Source organism: Pararge aegeria, chromosome 8 (assembly GCF_905163445.1).
Source record: "Pararge aegeria chromosome 8, ilParAegt1.1, whole genome shotgun sequence".
Taxonomy (NCBI): Eukaryota; Metazoa; Arthropoda; class Insecta; order Lepidoptera; family Nymphalidae; genus Pararge; species Pararge aegeria.
This window is the reverse complement of record NC_053187.1, coordinates 607659-632558: the sequence shown is the minus strand read 5'-3', so window position 1 is coordinate 632558 and position 24900 is coordinate 607659. Positions and strand designations below refer to the sequence as shown.

Below are 24900 nucleotides of genomic sequence, written 5' to 3'. Positions count from 1 at the left end.
CAAAATGTGATCTATTTTATAGCCTCGTTTCCCGTCAAATTAGAAAACAAATAAGGCTGGTTAATTTTATAGATGGTAATGGATGACTTGGATTTCTTTTTTAACAATGAAGAACGTTGTGAAAAAATTGATGTTTGTTGTTTTTGACGGCCAACTGGCGCAGTGAAAGCGACAGTGACCCATGTGTTCGATTTAACACAACTGGAAAATGTTTGTAAGACGAATATAAATGTTTTTCAGTGACTGGGTGTTTTATTATAAGTACTTTTGTATATTATTTATAAAAATATTTGTCAGTCATCTTAGTACCTATAACACAATCGATGCTTACTGTGGCTAGGTGGCGATGTGTGTATTGTCGCAGAATATTTATTTATTATTTTATTTATTTATTTATTCGTCGATCAATGTGACAATGTATCTATTTCATCGTATCGCTTAATGGGATGGATCGATTTTAATGCGATTATTTTATCTGAACGAGTGTTTTAATCGCCATTATTTGTATTCAATGAATAAGTGAGGCTCATTTCTTGGTTGATCTAAAAATTTTAGTTTAATAATAATATCCCTTTAACTAGTTATACTTATGATGGAATCACGACGAAGAGCTTTGGCTTATTAAAATAGTTTTGTTTTATTTAACATTAATGCTACTTTTTATCTTGCGACAATTTTGTCTATCGCTTGAACAGAAGTTAACAAAACTATTGGACTAGTGCGGCCAAAATGAAATATCGTCGACTCAATGTAGAAGCCCCGTTTTATATTTCAAAGGACAGCTGACTTGCTTCGGAACGACCAATTATTTTTATTGGCCATGTCCTAGCTAAGGCTCATAATAGCTCGTCTAATGCTCTGAAATTGGTAGGAATTATCCTTCGTACAAGATGCTATCTCTATTGTTATTTATTGCTGAAGTTGGTTTGGGAGAAATTTATAACACATGCTATCTGACCAAATTATGTTCTAATGCTAATATTGTTTCATATATTTGCGTATCGTATTATTAAAGCGTAAAGCATGTTTATGGTGGCCATATGGATTTATATGTAAGGATTTATGGCTTATATAACGTTTAGCGATCACCGTTAAAATATCAGTTAGCGATATGTATTCGAATAACAAGTATGTGACAGTGTGAGAGCCTAGGCAGCTTCGGATCCCCGGCATGAATCTCTAACTTTCCGGGTTAATGTGCGTTTTTAATTTACGGAACTAAAAATATTAACTTTAACGTTGAACACATCGTACAGGTAACCTGCATGCCTGAGAGTTTTCAATTACGGTCACAAAGGTGTGTGAAGTCTCCCTAACTGCACTTGGCCAGCGTGGTGGTTAACGGCATCAACCATTCTTATTCTAAGAAGGGGTGATAGCCCAGTGGGTAGGAGCTCGGCTGCACTTTCGGGGGGCCGAGTTCTAATCCTAGCACGCACCTCTAAGTTGTCTAAAGTTATGTGCGTTTTAAGTAACATAGTAATCACTTGCTTCAACGGAAAGGAAAAGATTGTGAGGAAACCTGCATGCCTGAGATTTCACAATGACGCATTACGCACTCGGCCAACGTGTTGGACTACGGCTTTAACCCCTTTACATTGTGGGAGGAGACCCGTGCTCTGTAGTGGGCCGGTAATGGGTTGATATGATGATTCTAAGAATACAGCCATGCCCTGTAGTGGGCCAGTGATAATGGCGTGCATACAGGATAAGCACTAAGTGGGCATGTGATATAAAATGAAAAAAAAAATCGTTAGAGTTATAAAATCTTAAGGGTAGACTTTGCATAACGCAATGCCTACCCTTAAGTATTTTTTACTACTACTGTAGTTTTTTTCCATTATGCACGCCACTGGCCGGTGATGGGTTACTAATGATGATGATTTGAACAACCCGGTATACCTGGTGCAGTTCATGTAGAATAGAATAGAATAGAAAATAAAAAAACACAAGGAAAACAGTAACTTACTAAACAGTAGTATAAGTCTCATCTTTAAAAGGTTTGAAATATAAACTGAAACTCAAACTGTCTACATTGAAATTGGCCTTTGAATAAGGCGAATGTGTAATTTTTTTCTCATTACGGTGAGACTATGGTGATAACTACACGACCTGTTGTTCTTCAGTAATTAATATCACTGTACATATAATTTAATCTCCAGCATTAGTCTATTAAAATTTCACTATTTGCATTCTATCCGAATGCTTAATCACTAGGCAATACGGTAGTCCAGTAACCCTGTAGGCAGCCGCGATCAAACATATTGTAATGTATAAAACAATATTGTATGCGACTTAACTACATAATTTGATCTATTATTATTACCTAGTTGTAATCCTGATACTAGAAATAATTTAAACTGTTATAATTTTGGTTCAAAAATGTATTTTGTGAGCCTTGACCTTGAGTATTTATCAATTCATGAATGCAAATCCTTACTAATATAATAAATGCGAAGTTGTGTGTTTGTCTTTCCTTTTCGCCACCCAGCAAACAATTAATTTGATTTTTATCAAAGCGTTAGTTCTATGGTCGTAGCTTTGTTATATATCCTAAGAAAACAATCGGTTTGAACGGTATTTTATAAAAAAACCGCAATAATCGGGGACGAAAGTCATATATTAAGAAAATGAAGCTTAATTTGCTTGACCCGCGAAAACTAGGAGAATCTGTATGGTGTAATTTATAATAAATTTTACGAGAAGATAAGCTCAGTCAAACCACACTGACGCATCCGAAATGTACGGCTGATGTAAAAAAAACACAAAAACTCCGAAAGTATTAAATTCAGCACTTGAGCGTAACGAGGTCCCAAGTAATGTACCTTCATAAATAGCAAGTTCCCAGCCAGCACCTTATTCATACGGAATTGCTAATGTAATTTCACAATGTAATAAGATAAAGCCTAGGCAGTAATCTACATTTGGGCCGGGGTTCTGCCGCGGGCGAGAATAAAACTTGTAATATATTATTATGTTTTATTATGTTATTTAGTTTCCTCATTTAGAAAGAGGTTAATTTTAATGTTTAACGTCATATAAATTTGAACAGGTAAAGGTAACTTACCTTTTTTTTCTTGCTGGCTGAGTTTCTTGCCGGCTTCTTCTCGGTAGAATCTGCCTTCCGAACCGGTGGTAGAGTCACTACAAACGTGCTTATATTAGGCCTTCTTGAAATAAATCAATTTTGAATTTGAATTTTTTCTATTAGAATATTTTTTCAGCTTTAAAGCAATTCTGCATTGTTATAGTGTTTTGATTTTATAAGGGCTACATGTCTACCCATTGTCTTGTTTTTAATCATACAAACAGGGCGAGAAAATGCTAGTCATAATTATCTGGTGGCGCACATGTTCACGTGTTAGCTCTACATAGCACTGCGCATCCCGACACATTGAATGACTGTATTGCAGCAAAACATAACAATATATAAAAATAAAACTACACACAGTCGGCCTTATCATCTCAAGTGATTAAAGACAGCCCCAGTTTAAAAAGCTTGAAGCAATATATTTAACAAATACTACACAAATTAAAAAAAACTTATAACATACCATAATAATACTAAAAATTCATTAAAGTAGGTAAAAACTTATAGAATAACATAAATGACGCCATGAGTTACGTTAGAGTAGCTGGAGTTGCGATTCCAAATTAAGTGCCAAAGCTTATACTTTATGTTTGTTTAAATGAATTAAGCATTACAAAATGTCCTTAGTGAAACAAACCTAAAAATTTATATTATACCAGTTTATTGTGAGGCTTAGCAAAGTACATTTAAAAAACCTTAATAAAGCGTATACCTTAAAGAATAAAAAATTAAGCCAATCAAATTTAAGAAGTGATCGAGTCACTCATAAAATACTGAAAGCAAGTGTAAACACAGCACCTCTTTACCGACGCGATTATTCGCCCCCCTACCCCTGTAAATAGAGACGTTACCGCGCAATTCGATGGGGGACATAAAAAATTATCACCTCATCCCCCATCCCAGCGAATAAAAGAGTGAGTCGCAAGTAATTTTTTCTACAAGCTTTACACATCGCGGCAATAAAAACGCGTCGGGTAGAAGACAAGCTCCCATATATCATTCCCGTCTCTTATTTCGGGCTACGTCTGGCGAGGGAAATGAAAGTTAAATGTCAAAAGAAATTTGGTTCGTAATGAGTTGTGGCTCTTCACTAAAAAGAAAGCTCTGTGGTTCTTTAATAAGCCAGAGAATGAAAGGGGTGGGAAATTCGGAGCAGTTACCTCATGAAAGCTGAAGAATAATTTTAGTGTCTTTTGGCGTAGTCGTAGTAGAGTGTTTTGAGACAAACATCTTCCAGAAAATTTTATCGCTTTGCTTATTCTTGCTTGAGGGTCTGAAGGGCATGGTTTCCGGCTTAATTAAAAGTACATGAGGCTTACCACTGGCAGCACTGAGATAGAGGTGTTCCTTGCATGCTGTACGAAGTCTTTCTCTGTGTATTGGCGACGGTTTTCCATCTAGTGAGCTATTACAGGTGGGCAATCAAAATAATAATAAGTCTTTATGAATTCGTTTACTTTTTTATACGCACAATTAAAACACACATATAAATAAATTTCACACACAGCAACTTGAGCTGATGTGTATATCAGTAACAAATACTACTACAAAGTGTAGTTTACTAAGCTGCATAAAATTAGTAGTTCATTTATACGTAGTTGTTTATCATTTTATAACAAATTACCAGATGAAATCCTTAAGATGTCTCTTAATAAGTTCAAAGTTTATATAAAACGTAAGCTTATAAAAAAGTCTTATTATAATATTAAGGATTACATGTGTGATAAAAAGCATGGATATGGATTGTTCTAACTTCATAGCTACTGTGAGACTGTGTGATGGTGATAACAAAAAAAAACCTAGCTAAGTTTGTTGTGGGCTCTTCTTAGTCAAGGGCGCGTGTGGAACCCTTGTTGTTTAAGGTTAGGTTAGGTTTAAGTTGGCAAACGAAGTTTCACCATCCCATAACAATTATGTAAAGATGTATGAACGCTTTATAAGTGCTTGCTCCTAGCTTTAGTTTTAAGTTAACGAATACAGTTATCACCATCACCTAACATTAGTGTAAACATGTTCAATAAATGAACGCCTTACAATTGCCTGTGATAAGGTCTACATCATGTACATAATTTGAATTTTGATATTTAATATTCACAACATTAACATTTAATTGTCAAATTTTCTATACTTAGGGAAGGTCTCAGTTAAATAAGAATAAGTTAATAGGACTAACTTCAACTTACTAAGCATGGCGACTTAATATCTTAAATCGTCCTCAGAAGTATTTGTCTGAGAAAGGTTAGTTTGATATTTATTCTATCTGAAATGTTCATTTAATTGGTCCTTTAATTACTTCTAGAAAAAACTAAGCATACAACTGGTATGCTTATGTTATCCTCCTGTTCTTCATGCTACGTGCATCCAATTATAGTCAATCGAGATACTATAGCATAGCCATTACCGTCGAGTGAGCATTGTATGGTTCATATTTAGCGACCACTGTATTAATTGTGATCACGCCAATACCCCTGGAGCGTTCGGCACTTACTAATTCTTTAGGTAACCGTAGGGTAACGTATTCCAAAGGATATAAACCTATTACCAGCCCGCTACAGAGCACGGGTCTCCTCCCACAATGCTTAACACTGCACAAGGGTATACCACTAACGGCATCCTTGCAAAACGTAGGCCTGAGAATAATAAAGAAAATGAAGAAAATACTAAGCAAAATTGACAATATAACAGTGGTATTAAAACGTGGAATTTTAAATCTGATGGATATTTTTCAGTATTGTCGACATTGATGTCTTGGAAAAAAAACATTAATTTCAGAGACTCGAAAACTACATCAAGCAATGTTTTTTTGATTATTATCAACCCATGACTAAGAATGAAAAGTTGTTCACCACGCTGTCGGTTTTTGCCTTTTATTTATTTTGGCTTTTCTATGTTGCATATATTACATTATTTAACGTTATTTCAGAACAGTAACAAGAATTAATTTTAATTGAAATATACATCCTTTATTTTCGTGCGTGTATGAAGTGTACACCATTGGCTGCCGTTGTAACAAAAAAAAAGACGTGTATAATGACTGATTTCCGCCTACATGGACGTGACGTGTGTACACTAAAAAGCATTGTACAGTGAAAGAGTAGTAGGATCTTGAGATCGAAGTATTATGTGGGCAGAGTTATATATCGCGGTATGCTGTAATTCAGCACTATGTCCTAGTGTGGATTGGTAGACTCCACACGCACTGAGAACATTAAGGAGAACTCTCAGGCATGCAGTTTTCACGATGTTTGCCTTCATAGTTGAAGAACGTGATTTTTTATTTACTTAAAACGCACATAACTTAGAAAAGTTAGAGATGCGTGCTGGGATTCGAACTTGACTCTTCGAAAGTGAAGTATGCTATAATAATAATATCCTACTACTATAAAAATAATAATATTTTTTATTTCGGGCATCAAAGGCGAAATAAAAAATATTATTTTGTTATTAAAAATACATTATTTGTATATAACTAAAAAATTTATTAAAAAAGAGTAAATAAAACATATACATAGTAATTAAATATGCGAATCACTCCAAACCATTTGAAATATCACAGCAGTGACTCACATACCTGCAGTCCAACCTATCACCGCGTATTCCGAATATGGTTCAGTAATGTTCATAGTATATTAATCCAATATATTAAAAAAAAAACAAAAAATAATTTAAATACATTTTCTTTCTCTCATAAGAAATAAAGACTACGCATTGTTAAAACGTTAAAAGTCAGAGATATGTGTTAACTAAGACACGCAACGTATTTCTACAAACTCTACAATCTTCCGCAATAAATCAGCTCAAATCATGCTAAGTTTCATATGAATAATTTACTAAATTTTTTTTTATTTTGCAGTTCCTATAAAGTAATAGTAAAATAATTACTTCAAAACATCTGTTCGTCTAAAATTCTTTGTTGAAACCCTGAACCTGAAAATCAAGGTGTTTTCATATAGCTTGCTGCCAGCGACATGATAGTAGGTAATTTTGAATTTTACCACCACATTTCATCGCAGAGTGGCGTAAGAGGCGATGGACACAGCTATAGTGGTCTTTGTGATCAAATGAAATGAAGAGAATCGTATAAGAATTAGAGTAACTGACCGAGTTTCGATTCTCAATTGGAAACTGGCGGCGCATAGCTTGAAAGATCGATGAATTTGATGGTTCCAATATGCTGTTATGAGTCACCTAAAATGCACGGGTACATCATTATCGGCCACCGACGTCCACTGCTGGACATAGTTTTTTGTAGGGATTATCACACGCTACAGTTTGGGGCCGCTTGTTCAAGCAATTGCCTGTGACTCGTTTTATATCATCTCTAAACCTTGTGGGGGGCTGGAGGGGTCTACAAACGCATTCTATTACATGGTTGCCACTCTAGAACCTTGGGACACCAACTAATGATGAAGTATATCCTCAACGAGTCAGACGTCGTAGTCACGAGGCTTCGTTAACTTTGGTTTTCTTACGGATCTGATCATTTCTGATTTAATCACGTACATATACTCCAAGCATAGCTTTTTCCTGTGCCAAATGTGTGGTTCTAAGCTTTCTTAGCTTACGTTACACAAGTTGGAGGAAATGCTGGACATTATTGTGGTATACTATGAAAATTCATGGACTTCTGCAAAGTAACGCCTGCTTCTATCCAAAATTATTGTGGTATCAAGAATGGATATATAAGAGGCCAATGTGTAGCTCAATAAATTGAGTAAAGAGAGCATAGAATCTGTTTCTGTTAATACATTCTTGTTTCGTTTGCACATTCTTACTAATCTTATACTTTGTTAGGATGTGAAGGACAAACATACAAACACACACTTTCGCATTTATAATATGAGTAAGGATTCGCAATACGAAACTTGACTTGAGTTAGACTACTAGTTATGTTGTTGATGCCATCGTAATAAACTATTGCAATTTAAAAACTACTAACTATAAAAACGTATCTACTAAAAGCGAAAAAATGAAATAAATGCTAAATTAGGAACCAACCCCCAAAATTTTTAAAAACCTATTCAATTTGTTCCCAATCTTCGCCAATATTATAATATCCTCAAGACTCATTTGCGGGTTTCCTTAAGCGTTCAATATAACAAGATGAGGCCAAATTGTTCGCAGTCACGCTTCTTATTACCCACCCAACGTTTGAGATTTTGCACTCTAATAGCATTATAACCCTTGGAAATATTCATATCTTCGCACAAAAAAATTGAAAAGGCTTCTACGATAGAGGCGATGTTCCGCTCGCCGATTCAGAAGTCTTTGGAGGTTCTTTCGAGCGTTTGTTGGAAAATTTGAATTTAAAAACCACTTTGTAAGTTAAATCGATGTTTTAAATTCTCCGTTAGAACGTTCTGTTTTTCTTTATCACATAAAGTCGTCGTGTATAATACTATATACTTAAATAAACAATTGGAAATGAGGGCCAATAAGAAGTTCAACGAGCAAGAAGAAGTAGTAAGCAAGTAGCGCTAAGGAATATTTGAATTCACTGATAAAAGAAGTTAGTGAATGGTTATGAATGGCTAGCTAGATGCATAAGATGCATTTTATTTTATTGTTTATTTGAGCCCAGAAACTGATAGGTTTAGAGATCGAAAGTGGGGCATATTCACCTTGCACACCTAGTTAATGCGTTAGAGGTTAAACAAGTGTCATGACACGTTACGCAAAGATCTGCTAAACATAAGCACAATGACTGGCAAGCGTTAATTTAAGAGTCCCGTTTTCCCTCATTTAATTCCTTTATCAAAACCGAGATCACTTGAAGCGATAAGAATGCCTTTGCGCATATATTTATTTTTGTTCTTTCTTGTTATTTCATTTCTTTTATTTTTTAACTTTTAAAATTTATTTAAATATAATGTCGAATTAATTTATTTCTTTCACATTTGATTTATAAATATAACCTAAAATAAACTTTGTAAACCTAAATAAAATCTAAAACGTCTTCGAAACCACCGCAGCGAGGCACAGTTCCTAAGGTGTTCCTCGATGTCGAATTGAAATTATCTTTTTCTAGCTTTAACTACGAAAACAAGTAACGATGGTGACCTGTTCTCCCATAAAAAAGGCATACTGCATTTATGCACTCACTCCCGCGTCTTCATTCGACCTGAATTGCAAAAGAAAATCTATTCACAATATAAATCAAGTGTAGATGCAAAGTAGATAATTTTATTCCTTGCTTGACATGGGATTTCCGCAAAATACCGGTCGCTTCTCTTAACATTTTAACACAAACCGGCATTCATATCCTCGGGCGACGATGCGCGACGAGAATTCCAAATATAAGAAAATGAATTATGTTGGTAACGCTCGGAAATTATTTTACAAACAAGGAAGATTTCCAAACAGAAAATATAATATAAAAGCTCATCTGTATTTAAGTTAAAAAGATGAAATTACACCTAAGATACTCGTTAAAATAGAAACAAATGTCTGGGTTCTTAAACTTATAATAAGCGACGGAATATAATGTTAAGATTCCATGACTTATTAGACTTCCACTACTGAAGAAGTACTACAAGACTCTGGTACAGAACTTTCTCAGTCATTACATAAATAGATGAAGTCATTATTGCACGAATTACAGAGAAAAAAAGATGAAATAACAAGATAGAACAAAAATAAATAAATGCGCAGAGGCGGTCATATCGCTTTAAGTGATCTCGGTTTTGATAAAGGAATTAAATCAGGGAAAACGGGATACTAAAATTAGCCCTTGTCAGTCATTATGCTTATGTTTAGCTGATCTTTGCGTCACGTTTCATGACACTTGTTTAACTCCTAACACTTTAAATAGGAGTGCAAGGTCACTATGCTTTGAATCTCCAAACCCATCAGTTCATCAGTATTGGGGTTCTACGAGTATGTTCAAAACATCTTAAAATAAAATAAAATGCATCTCATTAAGCTTGCACCATTCACAATACACTAGCAACTCCTGTTATCAGTAAATTCAAATATTTCTTAGAGCTACTTGCTACCTATTTCTTCTTGCTCGTTGAACTTCTTATGGGTCCTCATTGCCTACATTATGATAATATAATGTTGCCTTTGGTAATGATTTCATAAATAAGAGTTTTTGAAGTAAAACTTCTTTAGACGCATAGGGAGTAACTCAGATTTTTTTCTGACGGAAGTAACGCCTAAAAAATAATAAAAATAATAATTTAAATTCGCCGTTATGTCATATACTCCGCGCTTCTTGAATTATACGCCAGCTAGTGGCAAATATCATAATCAATAAGGATTATTTGTTTCAAATATTTTCAAACGGAACAATTGAAGCAACAAACGGAATAGCGAAGTGAATAAACAACAGTTTTAATAAAATATTTTGAAAATCTCTAAATTATGAATTACAATATATTTACAATTATGAAAATGATATTAATGAATTTTAAATAAAATATAAAATGTTATAGTGAATATTAAATGAAATGGCGGAGTCCCAGGAACATTTTACTGTTTCATCAATAAAAAATAATTAAAGTTTTACTTTAATCGCGCGTAAAGGTTACACGCACACACTTTTTTTTTAAATAATCATTGTCGGACCAGGCCCCTGATGGTAACTGGAACAATATTCTATAAATAGAGGAACACTTGGCATAACATAACTTAAAAAATGCATAACTTGGCAACGTCCAACAAAATGCCACCTGCATCCACTAACCAGAGGCGTAGGTCTAGCGTATATTAATATATTATGAACCAGATAAACCAAAACAGAAAATCCTTTAAAAAAGCATGCAAGGAATACGAACTTCACTCACTCATAAGTATCTACGAGATAAGATGAGAGTGCTCAAAGTTGAATGCGAAGCGTTCGCTTGCGGTGAGAAGAATGATAATGTAGGTGAAGCCTTGCATTTAAACCTTTAAGCTACAATAATAAATATATTTTAAAATAACAATTTTATGAATCGTAAAAGCATACGTTGATATTAAAAAATATTAAACTCCAAATTGTAATAGAACGTATTAATAATAACATCAATTATAGATTCGGATTTCTCATAGGTATAAATAGATAGATGGAAAATAACAAGTACTACAATAAATCAAAAGTATTTGACGTAGGGATCTCAAAATACGCATAAACAAACCAACCCCTAGGTTAATAAGAGTTATAGGGATCGCCCACGTACAAAAAAGGGGTGATTTATTAATCCATAGACTCAAATAAACACTTTTGGCCAACACAAAGGTGGAATTATCTACAAACATTGTCAATTCCGCCGGCGGTCAAACGACTGTTGAACATCAAATCTAATATAATTCCGAGCATTGAGCAAACAGTGATATCGTCGACGATAAAAATGCTTTTCGCAAATATTTTGTCAAATTTTCAAACGCGAATATCCAAATTTAAAATGGATTCTACTACCATGATAATAGAATAACAAATGGGTAAGCTATTTCGCCTCGACCAAGCGAAATGGCTACAGGCGGCCGCTGGCCGGCTGTAATTCATCTTTATACCGTTTTACCGGAGGCCTTTTCAGGACTTTGTGAGCTTAAGTAGCTTCAAACGGGCTCGTTTTGTTAAAAATCAACGTTAAGAACCTGTTCTTGGGCATATTGTTGGGTAATATTGCTCTTTATTAGTTTGATATAAGACCGAATGGCTACTGTACAGTAAAGACAGTACTGTATAGAATGCTTAAATGTTGAAGGCTCTTGTTATTCTTAACCAACTTTAGCAAATGACCGGTTTTCAATTCGTTTAAAGGTATGTCGGTTGTTAAACTAGCAACTTTACAGATTTTAATAAACTTTGATACATTCAAGAAGAGAACAACAGGCACTAAAAAGTGTCCGTTGTCCTTGGAAACTCTCCCAAACCAATAAATCCCGCAGGATAAAAAAAAACGCCACCAAATACGATAAAGACTCGCCCTATGAGGATTCCTTACCTTAACAGTAAATGTATAGCTATTATTTATTCAAGGAACCTAGAAAGAACTATGCAGTGTATTGATGTGATCATGTCAGTATCAGGTCCGTAGGAACCAGGACTTATGACACAGCTCAGTGACCTACTGAAGAGTACGGGTGCGGGGCACACAGCTTAAATGTCAGATCGAAAGTAGGGTCCTAAGATACTTGATGCTGGATACTGGGCCACCAAACAACTATTTCTACATACTTTAGCCATTAAATTAAAATTTGCGAGGACGGAAATATCAAGACGATATTAGATAGGAAAATGTCATGTATATTGTTACAAGTTGGGTAATCTGGTATTATTTCAAGGTGTTGATTAAAATGGTTGTAACAATACTTAAATAGAGAATTAAGATAAAATATACATGGAAACTATAAGGTTAAATAAGATAGAGTTGTATTAGAGAGATTATCTTAATATAACGTTATTGTATCTCATTAAAATGACAATATCATTTCACAAAAAAAAACGACAATTTTAAAACTGGTATAAAATTAAAATTAAAAAAAAAAGTTTAAGTATAAAATTTTATTTGCTTCATGTAAAAGATCAGCGTGACGTAGCAGAAATATAAAAAATGTATCATAAACATTTGCACGTTTCGCGGTTTTTATGTTCAAACTTAGTGCATAATTAAATATCCTCATCCATTAATGTTACTGGAATTAGTGATAAAGAACTAGTTAAATTTTATAACTTATGTACATATGGTATGCAAAATTATTAAAAGAGAAAGATTCACTAAAAGCTAATTTTTACTTAAAGGTACTATGACACTGAGAAATACAATTCAAATAATCCAGAACGACATTACATCTGCAGCAGAAGTCGTAGATTCGAATCGACAAAAACGTAATATTGGCAGTGGCGACAGTAGAATTTTTAGTCAGTTTCTCGTTTGACACAATTGAATTTGATCTTCGGGTAAATCAGGTTTCAGGGCACGGAGAGGGGTTGTCTTTAGACGGCGTTCGTCTCCAAGGCATGGAAGCGAGCGGTTATTTAATTATGAAAATTTTGATAAAATATTTGGTAACCTGGGGCGTTAATTTAATAGATATTTCAAAATACTCATTGTAAGTTATGCTGAGCTTTTGATTCAATCGTAATTAAGTTATATTACTATGATAACCATGAGTTAAACTTTAATTATTACATCTATTTTTTATCTCATTTGAAGCATCCACATCGCAATATGCGATAATCCCTATACCTATCCCTATCCCTATACCTACTAATATTATAAATGTCAATGTAAGTTTGTTTGTTTCGCCTTCACGCAAAAACTACTTAACCGATCCTCATGAAACTTTGTACAGATATTTTTGGAAGTGTTAGAAGTAATAAAAGATACTTTTTATCCTGACATTAAGCTCGGTTCCTTTGGGATGAAAGTGTTTGACGATTTAACACTATAACTCCGGCAAATTATAACCGATTTAAATAATTATTTTCGTACTATAGAGGTTATAATATGTGTTTAAATTTGCCCAAACTTTGTGTAGATCTGATGAACATGGTTGGAGATAGAGGACAGAACTCCTCAGCGGACAGCAGCAAACCCCTCATTTAAGGCTTAGCGATACTATATACTTTAATTTTTTTTAGAACTACAACTATATTGAATGCCACATCAAAAAACAAAATCAAACGTAGACGAAGTCGCGGGCAACAGCTAGTAAGATATATTACCATGTAGATAAATAGCTATAATCATTATTATATGTTGTAGAAAAAAGACCTCGAAATGCAGAGAAAATAGACCCTTTGTAGAAATAATATTGAACTGACTGTGTGACCAGATTAAGGCAATTTGGGATTTATAATTTCAGAATTTTCTTTAGTCTAGTCTAGTGGGGCGGCTTTGACCGTGACTTTACTACCCAACAAAGGCCTGCCGCTAAGTGATTTACTGTTCCGGTGAGATGTCGCGTAGAAACCAATTAGGGGTACGACTACTATACTCCCAAACAGGTTAGCCTGCTACCATTTTAGACTGCATCATGGCTTGCCACCAGGTATGATTGCAGTCAAGGGCTAAGTGGAATACAAAAAATAAATAAAAAAATTAGTGTTAACTTGCATTTCTTAATTTGGCTCATCTTATGCTCTATTTTCTTTGAAACAGAGAGTGCTCCGAATAGAGTAAATAATGTATCGCATAAAAGTTGGCTATTATAATATACTATAATACTAAGACTTAAATTAAACCAACTCACTTAAAAGAGTGGACCAATTTATTTTAGTAAAATATATTCTAGATACTTTTCTTGTTAGCGATATATAATAAGGGAACTGAAAACAAAGTATATCTTTACTTAGTTATACCTGTTAGTCAACTTCAATGTGATACACTTTATTTTTTTTGATTTTTATTTAAATTATAACAAAAAGTTCTTTAATTAATTTTTAGGGACCTGCTCTCTCTAAACTAGCTTTTTTTTTTCAGATCGAGGCAAACTAATAAAAAATAACTTTTAATTTTAATTAACCGCTTGAGGCTCGAATTTAAAGACCCGAATCAACTAGACACTTACTCTCAGTTATCGCTTCTATTCCAATACAGGAAGTGCTAGCCTTTTGTAGCTTGTACCAAAGCCTTCCGCCTTTGTCCCGAAGTCCGTCGCGGCAAAGATCAATCGTTTGAAGCTACTTAACGAGTCTTTGTACCGCGCGCCAGCGGTCGGGGCCAATCGTTACCGCAAATTGACTACTGCCTTAGTGTTTGCCACTTAGGGAACCCGCTTTGGCACTTCGGTGAGAAGTTCTACACACGTTTGTACTGTATACACTACTTGACGACCGATTGGCGCAGAAGGTAGCGACCCTGCTTTCTGAGTCCGAGGCCGTAGGTTTGACAACTGGAAAATGTTTGTGCGATGAACATTGATGTTTTTCTGTGTCTGGGTGTTTATCTGTATTTTATAAGTATTTATGTATATTATTAATAAAAATATTCAGCAGCCATCTTAATACCTATTTTATTCTCGATAAATAGGCTATCCAACACTGAAAATCAAATCGGACTCGTAGTTCCTGAGATCATCGCGTTCAAGTAAATAAATAAATTATTCCACTTTTACACACACATTATATTAGTACGATATTATAAGTATTTCTATTTATCTATATTATTCATAAAAATATTCAGCAGTCATCTTAGTACCCATAACACGAGCTACACTTATTTTGGGGCTAGGTGTTGATGTGTGTATTGTCGTAGTATTTTTATTTATACACTTCGACAATCCTTATTTTAATATTAAAATTGCGAAAGCTTATTTGTTTGTTTGTCCTTTCGTCACGCCCAAACCAAGAAACGAATCAACTTATGAAGCGTTCATACATATAAGTTTATATTATTCTTAGGTGACAGTGATAACAACATATGTTAACTTGTCATACCCTGGTCTAAGAGGAGCCCATAACAAACTTAGCTGGTTTTTTGTTATCACAATCTTACAGGCAGTTAATAATCAGCTATAATGTGGAGCAACTCATACCAAGCTTTTTATTATTTATGTAATCCTTAATATAATAATAGGATTTTTCTAGATGCTTTCGTTTTATATAAAGATTAATGCATACCCTCGTTGGGAGAGGCCTTTAGTCCAGCAGTGGACTGCTATAGGCTATTGATTTATGTAAATTTGTAAAGGCTTGTTAAACAAGAATAAATAATGCATAATTCATATTAAGTGCTTAATATTCATATACATACATTATTAATTCACAGCACACGTTTCAATGAAATTTAATTTGCGCTCGTTATTTTATAAGAAAAATACTATACAGAATATCTTGTCACGCTGTATTTCTACTAGGACATTTGCAAACCCCGACGCAAAAAATGACAGGGTGTTTTAAGTTTGACGTATAGATGTGTGTATGTGTGTCTGCCTGAGGCATCGTAACTCTTGAAACGATCGTAACGATTGTGATTCAGATTTTTTTGTCTGAAAGGTGAATTAGACAGAAGTATTCTTAACTATATTTGTTTAAAATCGATGTAACATGGCCGCTGTCACAAAATGGCGGATAACGTTTTTTGCCAAAGCTCTTTCAATATTGGTAATAAATAAAAGGGCTTGACTTGGCTATTTCTATTATATTGTAGAAAGTATTGAAAGTCGGGGTTATTAAATTTTTTAATTTATGTATTATATACAGAGTTTTGACCAACTTTTTGTAAATCCACTGTGCATCCATAGTACTTTCTCTACTATACCAGGATTATACAACGTGTAAATGAAAACCGAAATAATACTTCAGAGGCTTTAGAGGTAAACCGAAAGGCTAATTGAGCTTTTGAGTAAACCATTGCAATAGTTTTTATTAAAAGAATTCAGATAAAGCCAAGTGACTACCGTTACTTTATTAGGTACGCGTCTCGTAGTGTAGGTACTATGCAAGTGTCGGACTTTTATCTTCAAAAGTCATTAAACATATAGAATTTTATGAATTAGTATTGAATTATTTTTTATTTTAAAAATACTAAAATTGCTATGCATATAATATTTGAGGAGATCCCCCGATTTTTCGAGGATCCCTACAATTGATCTTCACTAGAATGAAATGGAGCAAAAGATAAGAATCATTAGAATCGGTATATAATTGGCGGAGTAATCTCGAGAATAATATACAGAAAACTCATTTCAGGTCGTTCATTCAAACGAAGTTCGTTCGTTGGCTAAGGTGGTAAGCAATGGGAAAATAACAGCCTTTGATTTGATTGCGCCAAAATTTATAGAAAAGATAATCGCTAACGGCGATGTATGATGTTCGGTGACACTAACTCCGTAGAACTGCTGCAAAGAACTAACCGGATATAGAAAAAAATATAAATCGCCCATTGATAGTAGTGATTGCAATTGTACCTGAAATAAAACTCAAACATTTCCACTATTTCCGAACCACCAACGAGGCGACCAATCATAGCGTTACAAATATCTCTGAATAGGCAATGTTTTTATTTGTACTTTTTTTTTGTTTTTGCTTTATATTTGAAAAATGTTCTACAACACACGTCCGACCTGCATCAAAAAAGTTTTCGATACAAACATCAGAAATGCGTATTTTTATATGAGACTCTAGGTGAGCGGTCTAACGCGGAATCAATCCCGTATATACCTCAAGATTGCTTTGTATTTATTTTTGACTGACTTAAGGAAATTGGAATGTTACTTCTTTTGCCAGTATTGAGGTATTTAATGTACGTGTGGTGATGGCGGATCATAATACAGTTGTTACCTCTCTTCTTACCGCGGGTTGACTGAGAAAACGGGCAGAAGCTTTCTCCGTGCCACTACTACTATCTTCTGTGATCACTAACTCGTCTGCCCAGCGTGGTCATTTTAACAGCGAACCCTCGCGCTGAGAGAGGGGGGGGGGGTTTAGTCTAGCACTAGACTATTAGAAGGCTATTGAAGATTGAAGAGATATGAAGGTGGAATAATGATTGTTAAATCAACTGCTGAGTTTCTTCTCGATAGAAATTGCCTTTCGAACCGGAGGTAGAGTCACTAAAAGCTATAAATTTTGTAATAAATGAATTTTGAGTTTGCAGTTATTTTCAATTTAGCAATTTATGCTCCGTCGAGTTGTACGTTTGATTTTTAGAAGGTCAACTAATTTTAGAGATTAAAATTTTCATACGCTCTTTTAAAGCGAGGGCCACACCACCGTTTTCAATTTGCGTCCTTAGCGATGTTCATGTTTGAGTCTTGCGACCAATTACAAGGCTCCTGGTTGAAAGCCAGCTTGTGATTGGTAGCACGCTGGATTTAAGCGGAAACACCGTTAAAAACGCAAGTCGTTACGGTTTGGCCTTTACTTTATATTGCATACAAACTGTTCCAAATTTTTGTCAGTTAAAGTTTATTATGAAAATTTCTGGTACTTATATAAAAGGGAATACGAAATATATGATTTATACCTATCAATTTTCTACATTTAACTTAGCACTGGCTTAAAAATGTTGTAAATATTTATTTACAACTAACAAGCAAGAGAGGGCAAGATAGACGGCATTAGAGCGTGCGGTAGGTCACTCATGCGATGGACACATCTGATCGAATCTTCTGTGGTCCTTTGCCTGATCTTACCAGACTATCTGACTATTTAATAGGGAGAAGTGGCGAATGATAGTGAGGCGAGTAACAACTGCCACAAGCAACGTCCCACCGTGATGACCACGACCACTCTGGCATAAAAGTTACGACAAAGAAGAAGAACAAGCAAAATATTAAATTCGTTTTAACCAATTCTGGGATAGTCTGATATTGGTCGTTTAAACCAATTCCGGGATAGTCTGATCTAACCTATGACAGTGTAATGTCTAAGATCAAGCTACATAAATATGCAACGAGATTCAGCTTCTAAGAAATCATTTTAACACGAGAATTTTCTTTGTTATAGATGGTAAAGGCAGTCCAGGGAGTGATGATGCGACGAGCGCTGAGTAACTGCTGACTGTCCTGATGCCACCATGACTGGGAGACGCGGACCCTTCCGGAGTTTCGCCATCAGTCTCATACAGATCATCACTATTATATGTCAAGGTGAGTTAAGTCAATTGTACTGGTGACTTCTCTGGGTTGGTTTAATACTATCCCTATACCCTCATTATGAAGCTCAAGGTCACCTAGCAGACGATGAATAGAGCTATGTTTATTGTATATCTACAAGATCAAAGTTAAGAGATTTATAATTATTTATATTTAGTTTAGACTAAGAATTTAAAGCACAGTTTAAATAACTACTGAATTATTAAAAGTTTTAACTTTTAAGTCCCTAAAGCGCTCACCACTGTGCTAGGCTGTTTTATTTTTCTTCACAACAACTTTTTTTTTAATCTATAGACTAGGGCTTGGCCGCAATCACACCCGAAAATATGCGATGAAGCGGCCTAAGATAGAGCGCGCTAGTCTAGGAGATACCTATTTGAAAGAACCTGAATTATGGGTATCAGGGAATACTAAAGCCAGAAGGGCGTTCCAGATCTTTGCGGTGCGAATTAAGAACGAGAAAGCAAAACGAGTCCAAGAGATATCAACAACGTAACGGCGCAGATCCTTACGATGCCTTACAGTTCTATTTCAACATAAAATGGCTTATATCACTTCCCGGAGCTAAACACTTTTCTAATTCAAATAAGTAATATTTCAGACAAAGCTTAATTTTACTGTCATAATACCCTCGGAAATCATCAGTGCTGTAATTTTCACTAACACAAAATATTTGCGAAACATTTCAACACAAACATCTAACCGTCGTGAGGCGACGATCATAAATGAAACTGTTAATAGGCTAACTAACTTTTCCAAATTACACGAGAACTTTTCAAATAAAACGGGCTCAAAGGGCGCTGAGTCTTAATGAAGACAATATTTTGAAGGGTTCTCAACTTCGGTAATTAAATCTTGGTCCTCATATCTTGGGGGCGCGTGTCTTTGAGAATCGGCGTCTGTGTTGGATGTGGTGTCAATCAATTTAAGTGCGACTTCAGTTCTTGGTAACTTCAACTCGTGTGAGTTGATTCAACTAATACCAGCTATCTGCTAACTTTGCAACTCAGTTAACTAATTCTCTTTCCAACTTTGTGCCGCCGTGTGCTTTTCCAAATTGTAGCTATATTTTACCTTCTTACCTTCATGAATAAAACTACTTGGACATTATTCTGCTAATACCTTTGACGGCCTTCCTGGCGCAGCGGTGAGCTCTGTACTTTTAAACTAGAAGTTCCATGTTCGATTCCCGGCAGGGACAATTTGGGAATTTAGTAAGCTTCGGCCGCGGCTAGTTACTACCCTACCGAGGAAAGAGGTGCCGCTAAGCGTTTTAGAGCTCCGGTACGATGTCGCGTAGAAACCGATAAAGGGTATGAGTTGAATATAACTTCCATACTCCCGAACAGGTTAGCACGCTAACCAGACAGACGGTTAGACTGCATCATCACTCACCATGATTACCACTTACCACTGATTGCAGTGGAATTAAAAATCACATTATCTTTTTTTATAAATTCTCTCTCCCATATAAGGATAAAATTAGTCGGAATATAATTATAATGAATAACATTGTAATATATTACAAGCGTTCTACAAGCTATCTTTCAAGGAAGTCACTAGAGCAAATTGTTTCCAATTTTTCTCTTTGTTTAATGTAATTACATAAAAAGACATAATCGAATGAAAAGAATTACATTTTGTCATTCATCAACAAAACGCTCTTCAGTAATTTCCATGAATAAATTTAAATAAATAAATATACCACTATAATACACACTTAGCCACCTGGCCCCAATGTTATGGGTACTAAGATAACTGATAAATATTTTTTTGAATAATATCGTTATCGTTATAAGTACAACCCTGTGTCAGTCCATCCAATATTATTAAAGAGCAATATCAATGAATGAATGAATGAATACATTTCTGTTGCAGATCACATAAAGCAAACAGCATCTTTTAAAGGTGGCCTGTATTTTTAAATATATATTACATGGAGAGAACTTTTTGATTTAATCCGTCCCTCACTTTTTACACACTCTTTATCAGCCTCACCGGTATATTTGTTTGTATGTTTATAACCGACTTATTTTGTCTTGATTTTAACCCCCCTCAAACGGTCTGATTTCGTTAAAACTTTGTAGATCAATCGAGGACCGATCATAAAGTACTAATTTGATGAGGTTATTCCATTTCTCAATTAGCAAAATAAGATTTTTGTAATTTTATATAATTTTCATCATTAGTAGATAAGGCAGGATTGATGACAATTTCAATTTACAACCATTATTTTAGCCGATTTCTCTAATATTAACAAATTTGATGGTAAATGGATAACAGATTATTTTTTCTCTAATAAAAGTAATAGTTTAAGATAAACTAAAAATCGCAATTTTATAATTGAACTTAAGATTAAAACTAAAGGTTCAAGGTTCAAAAATCAGTTTGGTTTTTGAGGCGTGTTTCTTAGGTTTTTTGAACTAAGTATTTAAATTCATTTACCATCGTAAAGATTGTAAAGATCTGCGACCTTATGTCTTACGTCGTTGATATCTCATGGCACGTACGATGTGCTTTATTTCCACGGCAAAAATATGGAATGCGCTTCAAGCTTTCATTTACTCTCCTATCATATGAGTACTTTCAAATCAAGAGTCCATAGGCAGAACCTATTGCGAACCAGCGGTTCTACTGAGAAGCCTTCAAGTAGTAAACTTCAAACTGAGTAGTAACCCTTTTTGAACATAATTTTATTATTTAGACATCTCTGATCTTAGATTTATCTGACATCTCTGAAAACATTTAAGATAAAATTATATCGATGGGAATACTATTGTTAAAAAAAAAATTAACCAAGCTTAACAAAAAATATTTTGCTTGTTTAATTAAAAAAACAACAATACGGCATTGAATATGAACACCGTGCAAAAGTATTTCCATCAGCGTATGCCGATGCGGTACACAAAGGGGATGCTTTGTCATGTAACGTTAATTAGAACTTCTATTGTCCGAAATTTTAACAAATTCCGTTAAAATGCTTCAAAAGCCTCTCCGGCTTCCCAATTAACTTCAATAGTTACTGTGGCACGTACAAAATGCGTGTAGCTAACACATCATCATCTTCAACCAATGGGCGTCCACTGCTGGACATGTCTTTTGTGGGAAGTCCCACTATCCACGGTCCTGGGCCACTTTAATCCAGCGGCTCCCAGCGACTCGCCTGATAGCCTCGCCTAATTGGAGATATTAATATAATTGTATTTTTTAATGGTATTTTTTTTTAATATTTGGCACAAAAGACCAGAATACCATTAGGATGGTGTACATTTTTTGATACTTTTTTTTTCCCAGTTTATATACTATGTTATTATTATTATTATAAAAGTGACTGTAATAGATGGGTAAATAAATATGTGATTCGTTTCTTAGTATAACTAAAAGTGCGGTCAAAATTTGATCTTGGATTGAAATAATGTGTGCTTTATAATTAATGAATTTTTCCTCCACAGTGCTAACAGAAGAGCCGCGATTCTCGGAGCCGATTCCAAACGTGACGGTGGCATTGGGCCGCGACGCCAGCCTGCCATGCGTCGTAGAACACCTTGGCACCTACAAGGTAAACTCATCATGCTAATCTTCTTCGTCTTGACCCCGTGACTCAAGGCTATAATTATCCATACCAACTTCTCTAAAATTAACCAGGCAGTAATAAAAATAATAATAATAATGTGCAAAAGAATCTTAAAAGAATGTGTGAGCCGTCACGGGACGCCTGGCGTGTGTGAAACGTTAAAAGTTTTTCATACAAGTAGCATAAAATAACAGATTATGACAGGAATCACATATAGCGCACTGAAAAGATAATGATAATATAAAATAATAATGATGACATGGTACACAACTAATTACCATGGCGTCGGTCGTGGCTATTTATTCTACCGACAAAGACGTGCCGCTAAACGATTTACCGTTCCGGTACGATGTCGCGTACAAACTGTTTAGGGGTATGTAGTTCACAATTTTATGGTAGCCACTATCTTGAACTGATTTATATTGAACACTCCCGACTAAACCTCCCAAACAAAAAAACAAAATCAAAATCGGTTCATCTGTTCAGGAAATACGATGCCACAGACAGACACACAATATTTACACATACACAACAACGTAAAACTTATAAAACCACTAAGTTTTTGCGTCGGTGGTTAAATAGTTCTTTTTTGTATTTATTGAAACTGACAGACGAATATATAGTTAATCGAATAGATAAAAAGACAGATTGACTGGCAGATGGGGGCTATTTGTTTGAGCACGACAAATTAGATTGCATTCTTTTACAACTTGTGACATTTTTCCGCACATGGATTGGATATTGCATTGAATTCCATTGTTCGATTGCCAAAAATCCAATGAGAATGCAAATACTGAACCTATATAAATAAATCTAATAATATGACCATACAAAAATCGCCACCTAGCCTTAGTAAGCGGAGCTTGTGTTATGGAATGAATATAAATGAATAATATACATAAATACGTACAATATACAGACAAAGAGGTCTTGATCATTCAGGTTCATCACACAAACATTTTATAGTTGTGGGAACCCACAGCCTTGAATGCCAGAAAGCAGGATACGTCCACTGTGCCAATCGTGTGCAGTATATAATTACTAGGGGATCTTTTGATTCTCATGTATTACAATAACAGCTTTATCAACAGACCAAAATCTTCGCGAGTAATTTCGATAATGGAGCCGTTGTTGGTGCAAATCAATATGATGATTATTTCTGTTTATTCTCGCGAGAGAGAAAGTGTGTGGGTATGTTCCGTATAGGCTCCAAAACGGCTGGACCGATTTCAATGAAACTTTCAGGGAATCTCCAGATTGACCTAGCGAGTAATCTTGTAAAGTTTGGTGACGATCGGAGCACTCCTATTTTTGAACGGTCCAATACAGCTTTTATTTACTATGATGATATCTTCACCCGCTCGAGAAGAGAATAGAAGATAAATGATTTAATATATTATGAGAATTAAATTAAAAAATTGTAGATGTAAGTTAATTGTTTAAATAAAGCTAAATCTAGCCCGGCGATGCGGGCTGGGTACGCTAGTATTTTATAAATTATATCAAACAAAGTTTAAATAAAATGTCGGTTTAAAATTGACCTTAGAATCATTCCTTGCATAATGCAGTAATAAGCAAGATTAGTCTGATGTATTGTTGTGATAAAAAGACCGAACCGGCTTTGTCAAACAGCTAAAAACATTCTTAAGTTATTTTTTTATCGGTGCCCAGCGAATGTAAAAATTACTAGGTATATTCTTTGTATACCGTTCCCTTTTAAATAGCAGCAAGGAAAGTACTGACCTACCTAATTTTCTACATTTTACTTGCCATAGACTTAAAAATGTTGTAGAAAAGATTTTGATGTTTTTTGTTGTTGAACAAAGTCGGTTTTTCGTGTATATTTTTTTTACGCTTTATCAGTAATAATTAAAATAAGCGGTTGAGGAGTTTTCACATAAAAGGCTTTTTCCTTAATGACTGACACACAACCCACAGCCAACAGTCGGAACTAAGAAAAGTAATTTTTTAAAGTAAACTTTTGGAAAATATTCTTTAAACACCCTATATTTAGGTGCATACTAAAGATATTTAAAAATTCTACCTCTACAGAGGTTAACTAGAATATTCGGATGTAACCGTATTTTCTGAGTAAGTATGCTGTTATTTTAATATCTATGAAACTTGGTATTTAGGCTTTTGGTTCAAAATTAAAAAAACAGGTATTTTACAATTTTAAAAATGCTACCTACAATGGGCTAAAAGGAAAGTCCTAAATCCACCTAGAAATTTTAAATTTTTAGTAAGATGAAAGTGTATAGAAACGCTATGCTTAAAGCAATGCTTTTAGTCCATTCCCGAAGGAATTCCGAACTATGTACGTACATGCCAAATTTTATAGTCTCTATCAATAAAAGTTAAATAAGGTAGTTTTAAAGGAAAATATAAAAATACAAATTTTTCTTCATTAAATCTTTTATTTTATATTTTTTAAGTGACGGCAGATTGTCACAATGTGCAGCGACCCTGCGTCCTGCGTCCAAGGCCGTGGGTTCGATTTTAATAACTGGAAAATGTTTGTGTTATTAATGTGTTGTGTCAGGGTGTATATATATATATATTAATAAAGTTCTTATTTACTAACTAACTTTTGACACATAACTCATGTATTACATTTTGATTCATATAATATATTCCAAGTAAAAAAAGCCGCAATATTTTACACATATTCTGCATTAGAAGCGCCGATACCCGCAGCTATATCAAA

General features: G+C 34.6%; 1 protein-coding gene across 1 annotated transcript in view; it reads left to right on the top strand.

The window, feature by feature from the left end:
* The window catches only part of LOC120625801 (lachesin-like), a 115115-nt gene that overhangs the window by 14522 nt on the left and 75693 nt on the right, over window positions 1-24900 (top strand). Inside the window, exons 2-3 of the mRNA XM_039893014.1 lie at window positions 18471-18613; window positions 22072-22178. Of these exons, the coding sequence (XP_039748948.1) occupies window positions 18541-18613; window positions 22072-22178 (180 nt within the window). The 5' untranslated portion in view covers window positions 18471-18540. The remainder of the gene's footprint in view (window positions 1-18470; window positions 18614-22071; window positions 22179-24900) is intronic.